Raw genomic sequence first — 6,000 nt, forward strand, 5'->3', positions numbered from 1 at the left:
GATGAGGCTGGGCCTAGTCAGGTTATAGATGGTGGTGTAGATGAGGCTGGGCCTAGTCAGGTTATAGATGGTGGTGTAGATGAGGCTGGGCCTAGTCAGGTTATAGATGGTGGTGTAGATGAGGCTGGGTCTAGTCAGGTTATAGATGGTGCTGTAGATGAGGCTGGGTCTAGTCAGGTTATAGATGGTGGTGTAGATGAGGCTGGGTCTAGTCAGGTTTTGCTAGTGGATGCGGAGAGTACAGTGGGGAAGGGTAAAAGACCAGGGGGGGAGGAGGAGGAGGGAGTCTAGTCAGGTTATAGATGGATGGTGCATGAGGAGAGGGGGTTAAAGGCACCATGGAACATTTACCTGGAGGGGGGGGGGCTGACCAGAGAGGAAGGGAGGAAGGGCAGGTGGCCAGAGAGGAAGGGCAGGTGGTCAGGATGGGAGATGGAGATGAGGAGGAGGAAAGTGAGTCTGAGGAAGAGGATGATGAGGAGGCTTTTGTTTCAGACTCCTCCTCAATGGGTCCGGAGCCAGTCAAGCAGAGGGGTCAAAGTCCACGGTGAGGGAACTGACAAGGTTTCTGAATGAGACCAATGGGAAAAATGTTAATCTCTAGGCTTTTTTTTGTGATCTGAGAGAAAGTTTGTAAGATCAATACAACATGCTATAAAAAACGAGGGTCATGGTGTCCTCTCACCCAGGAAACGGTTTAGGTTGAGGAAGTGGGTCACAACAGGAAATGGTTTACGTTGAGGAAGTGGGTCACAACAGGAAACGGTTTAGGTTGAGGAAGTGGGTCACAACAGGAAACGGTTTAGGTTGAGGAAGTGGGTCACAACAGGAAACGGTTTAGGTTGAGGAAGTGGGTCACAACAGGAAACGGTTTAGGTTGAGGAAGTGGGTCACAACAGGAAACGGTTTAGGTTGAGGAAGTGGGTCACAACAGGAAACAACAGTGAGTAAAGGTCGACCTTCAGATACTGTTTATATGTATATTTTCTTTCTGACCCTGGGGCTTTTTGAGCTTTGCTATTGGTCTCTTTCTTTGCTGACTTTTCTCCCACTTCTTATTTGTAGGCCTCCAGGCTAATTTAGCTGAATTACGTAGGGACCTGGGCAGTTTTTTCCAGGTTAAAGCAAAGGGAGCACTTGTTAAGAGCCAGGTTCTCCATGCTCAAGGAGATGGATGCTCCCAGCTCCTTCTTCTTTGGTTTGGAAAGACCGAGCCGTGAAGCCAAAGGGTCGTCTTCGGCTGTCTGAACGGCGGGTGACCTCTGTGGTGGGGAAGATGCAGGAATGAACTGTGGAGTTGTATAGGGCAGAAATGTGTGAACCTATGTGTGCTCAGGACTTGTTAGAATTTAACCCTCCTGGGGGAGTTTGAGGTGGTGGGAGGTAAAGCCCTCTAAAACCTCTGCATTAAGGTAAAGCCCTCTACAACCTCTGCATTAAGGTAAAGCCCTCTACAACCTCTGCATTAAGGTTAGGAACATTAGGAGCCTAACAGGAGTGAAGGCACATCAGTGGCAGGGGGTATGTGGGGTGGAGAGTATGGTGGGTTTTAGATGGAGGGGGCTCTACAAACCCCCAGTACCAAAGAGGTCAGGGGACCAACCAGCCACTAACAGCTGGTTGGTACGGGTTGAACTGAGAATCGGACAGGGGTGTCTTTTCTGTAAAATGAAAGAAACTGTGATTCATGTGTTTTCTGTGTGCACCAGGTTAATGCCTTTAATGTCTCTGTTGGAATGTCTGTGTGAGAGGTTGGGGGTGGAGTTTACTGTTGGGATGTCTGTGTGAGAGGTTGGGGGTGGGTTTTACTGTTGGGATGTCTGTGTGAGAGGTTGGGGGTGGTTTTACTGTTGGAATGTCTGTGTGAGAGGTTGGGGGTGGGTTTTACTGTTGGGATGTCTGTGTGAGAGGTTGGGGGTGGGTTTTACTGTTGGAATGTCTGTGTGAGAGGTTGGGGGTGGGTTTTACTGTTGGGATGTCTGTGTGAGAGGTTGGGGTGGTTTTACTGTTGGGATGTCTGTGTGAGAGGTTGGGGTGGGTTTACTGTTGGGATGTCTGTGTGAGAGGTTGGGGGTGGGTTTTACTGTTGGAATGTCTGTGTGAGAGGTTGGGGGTGGGTTTTACTGTTGGGATGTCTGTGTGAGAGGTTGGGGGTGGGTTTTACTGTTGGAATGTCTGTGTGAGAGGTTGGGGGTGGTTTTTACTGTTGGGATGTTTATAATTGGGGTACAGGTATTAGAATAAGGAAAAGGCCAAATGTGTGTCGTTGAATTTTCTATTGGCGATCTGGCTAACAAGGAGGAACAGGGTCAAAGGTTGGGAGGAAAACAGAACCTATACTATATTTAATGGGATGGTTTCTGCGCGCCTTAGGGTGGAATTTGAGTTCTATAAAATGATACAATGTGTAGAGATGTTTGAGGAGATATGGTGTGTTGGGGGGGCTGTCTGTATAGCTGGGGAAGATGTTTGAGGAGATATGGTGTGTTGGGGGAGCTGTCTGTACAGCTGGGGAAGATGTTTCAGGAGATATGGTGTGTTGGGGGAGCTGTCTGTACAGCTGGGGAAGATGGGTTGAATATACGGTTGTAGAAGTGGTGAGGATTTGGTTTTTGTGATGTGTGGTGGTGTTTTTGTATCATGGTGTAGAGGGCAAGGTGAGTATTGTACATGTAGGCAGTACTGCAGTACAATAGATTTTGGGGTGTTTTGTTTTTAAGGGGTGGTGAGGTTTTAATGAAATGAGAATGTTTCAATTAAATAAAGACAAAAAAGTCAAAAGTCGCTGTCCCTCTCTTTCTCTCCCTCCGTCTCAAAGGTCCCCTGAACGTCATTGACCTGCTGGCCATCCTTCCTTATTATGTCACCATCTTCCTGACGGAATCCAACAAGAGTGTTCTACAGTTCCAGAACGTCCGGCGTGTGGTGCAGATATTCCGGATCATGAGAATATTGAGGATTCTGAAGCTGGCCAGGCATTCCACAGGGCTGCAGTCTCTAGGTCTGTATGCATGTTGTTTAGCCCGGTGTATCATAATCCTGGTCCTGGGGACCCAAAGTGGTGCATATTTGAGTTTTTTCCCGAGCACTACGCAGCTCAGTTGATTCATGGAATCAGGTGTGTAGTGCAAGGGGGGGGGGGGGGATTCAGTTTAGGTCCACAGAACCAGGATGCAGAAACACTGGCGTTTGCCTCATTGATGATATTCAAGTTTTTCTAATGTAATGTAATGTAATCTAGGCTTCACCCTGAGGCGGAGTTACAACGAGCTGGGCCTGCTCATCCTCTTCCTGGCCATGGGCATTATGATCTTCTCCAGCCTCGTCTTCTTCGCCGAGAAGGACGAAGACGCCACCAAGTTTACCAGCATCCCCGCCTCCTTCTGGTGGGCCACTATCACTATGACTACGGTGGGTTACGGTGACATCTACCCTCAGACTCTGCTGGGTAAGATAGTCGGGGGTCTCTGCTGTATCGCCGGGGTGTTGGTCATCGCTCTGCCCATCCCCATTATCGTCAACAACTTCTCTGAGTTCTACAAGGAGCAGAAGAGGCAGGAGAAGGCCATAAAGAGGCGGGAGGCCCTGGAGAGGGCCAAGAGGAACGGTAGTATCATCTCCATGAACTTGAAGGATGCGTTCGCCCGGAGTATGGAGCTGATGGATGTAGTCGTGGAGAAAGGAGGAGAGGACAACCAGCTGTCTCCCAGCTGGGCCGGCACGCACAAATACACTGCCTCCGACATCAGCCTGAGGTCGTTGGATAAGAAGTACCCCGAGTCAGTCCTCCTGGGGTCCACCCACCGCATCACCATCACCACCAGCGGTAGCCCCGAGCGGAGGCCCCTCAGTAGCTTTCAGTATAAAGGCTGTATCCCAGAATTCAGAGGCAGTACCTCTCAGCTTCTTAACGCTCAGAACCTTGAGATCATGTTCAACCAGCTGACCAGGTCTCAGTCCTTTACCAACCTCAACACTTCCTGCTCTGTGAGCACTATGAGCACCTCCGCCACCACGGCAACCTCTGTATCTTCGCGGCAACAGCACCCAGGGTCCCCGCCCTCCCCGGCCCGGCCCCCACAGGAAGTGGAGCTGGAGAGGCAGGAAGTCCCACCCTCTTCCTCGACAGAGCCCCTACTGAAGGAAAGCGAAGCACTACGCAGCCTGTCGAGCATGCACAGCTTCGCCAGCTGCAGGGCTGAGTTCGGGGAGGGCTCTGGATACGGAAGAAAGTTCCCTCCGTCTCTCGACCTCCTCCCAGAATCGAGGGTCAACGATGTCCAAAGCCTCCAGGACGCCGCCTCCCTCAAAAACAGCATTTATGAGTTTGTCCCCTACAACCAAGATGGCTGCACACAGTTCCCGAGAGATGACGTGGAGAACATCCGTAGCACCCTGAGAGACGGCATTAACCCTGTCGTCAAGGGGACCAAAGAGCTAAAGGAGAGCTTCATCAAGGGCCCATCCAACGAGCACCCCCCGACACCACCCAGCACCACCTCTCCCCATGACATCCGCTTCAGCTTCCTGGAGAATGAATCCCCAGAGAGGGAGACCTCGCTGCTCTTCCCCAGCACAAAGGCCGTCATCCTGGGCACAGAAGACGAGACCAGCCCCCTGTCCCGCGACAGGCTGGTGGTGGACACCCCTCCAGGGGATGAGGAAGGTCAAGGTTCGTCCAACGAGGAGAAGAATCAGATGGAAGCGGCGGGAACGGCAGGGGGGGCACCGGCTGGGAACTGCACCCAGGATGTGGCGGTGGTGATGGGAGGAGGGGCAGGTGGGGAGGGCAAGGTCGACAGCAACCAAAGTGGGCACGACAAAGCAGAGAACCACATGTTTACACCGGAGATTCACCTGATGCCCGGGGACGGCAGTATGTCCCCGACCTGCGAAACCAGCATGTAACCCACTGGAACTACGTTTAATTAACCTGACCCTTGACCTGCTGAAAAAGACCGAAGATGAATGAGTAGATATTGGAAAAAGAGAACACAGATCGTGAAATAGTGGAAGAGATATTTGCATGGCATGACATGTGGGGCTCAAAACAAGAAACTCATACGGACAGACATCATTTATCCAAGTATGAGGACATTTTTTTGATCCTGGTGTATATTTCAATCGTGTTCCTTTTTATTCTAGCAACAAAATGCACGGAGGGATTTATCTTTAAAAAAGCATGCATTTAAAAAGAAATATATATACATATTAAGCACAGAAGAAGAGAAGAAGAAGAAAGAAACAGAAGAAGAGAAGAAGAAAGAAAGAGAAGAAGAAATCCATGTTTGCCAAAAAAGGTACAAATATTTCCAATGTGAGGAGAATGGAAGTAAATACATTGACAGACCTCAGACAGAGGGTTGTATCCCAAATGGCACCCTTATACCTTAAACTGTATAGTGCCACAACTCTTTCCCTATATAGAGTAGTGCACTACATAGGGCATAGGATGCCATTTGGGACGTCGACCAGAGTGTTGCAACGTAGCGACCTATGACAAACATATCACAACGTTTCGTGGAAATGCAATGTGTATAAAACCACGACAACTATGTCATGTTTTTGGCGTTAATGATGAGATTTATGTGTGTGAACTTTAATGTCATTAACATTATTGTTTTAAGTTTTCATTACAATTGGTTTGTCATTATTAAAAAGACCTTAGGCTAAATGACCAGAATATTATTATTTTTATAATTATTTATGTTAGAAAGAAGGATTTAAAAAAATTAACTTTTCTTCCTCTCGAGTACACAACTATAAATTGCCTAAATCTGTAGTTAGTGAGGACAACTGGCAAATGCTTCAGCTACTCGCCTAAACATAATAAATAAGCATTTATATCAGCAAGCAATATAGGTTTATAGAAAGAATAAAATCATTAGGCTGGTTGAAATACAACACTATACCCTTTTCCACTTCTTTGATTCCATCAAAACAAATCACACTAATAATAATAATAATGTACTTCTGAATGTATCTTTTACAGATTTAAAT

General features: G+C 48.3%; 1 protein-coding gene across 1 annotated transcript in view; it reads left to right on the forward strand.

Annotated features, from left to right (window-relative positions):
* The window catches only part of LOC109884305 (potassium voltage-gated channel subfamily B member 2), a 289,398-nt gene extending 283,726 nt beyond the window's left edge, over window positions 1-5,672 (forward strand). Inside the window, exons 4-5 of the mRNA XM_031796953.1 lie at window positions 2,819-3,001; window positions 3,242-5,672. Of these exons, the coding sequence (XP_031652813.1) occupies window positions 2,819-3,001; window positions 3,242-4,908 (1,850 nt within the window). The 3' untranslated portion in view covers window positions 4,909-5,672. The remainder of the gene's footprint in view (window positions 1-2,818; window positions 3,002-3,241) is intronic.
* Window positions 5,673-6,000: the final 328 nt, after the last annotated feature.

Source organism: Oncorhynchus kisutch, linkage group LG18 (assembly GCF_002021735.2).
Source record: "Oncorhynchus kisutch isolate 150728-3 linkage group LG18, Okis_V2, whole genome shotgun sequence".
Taxonomy (NCBI): Eukaryota; Metazoa; Chordata; class Actinopteri; order Salmoniformes; family Salmonidae; genus Oncorhynchus; species Oncorhynchus kisutch.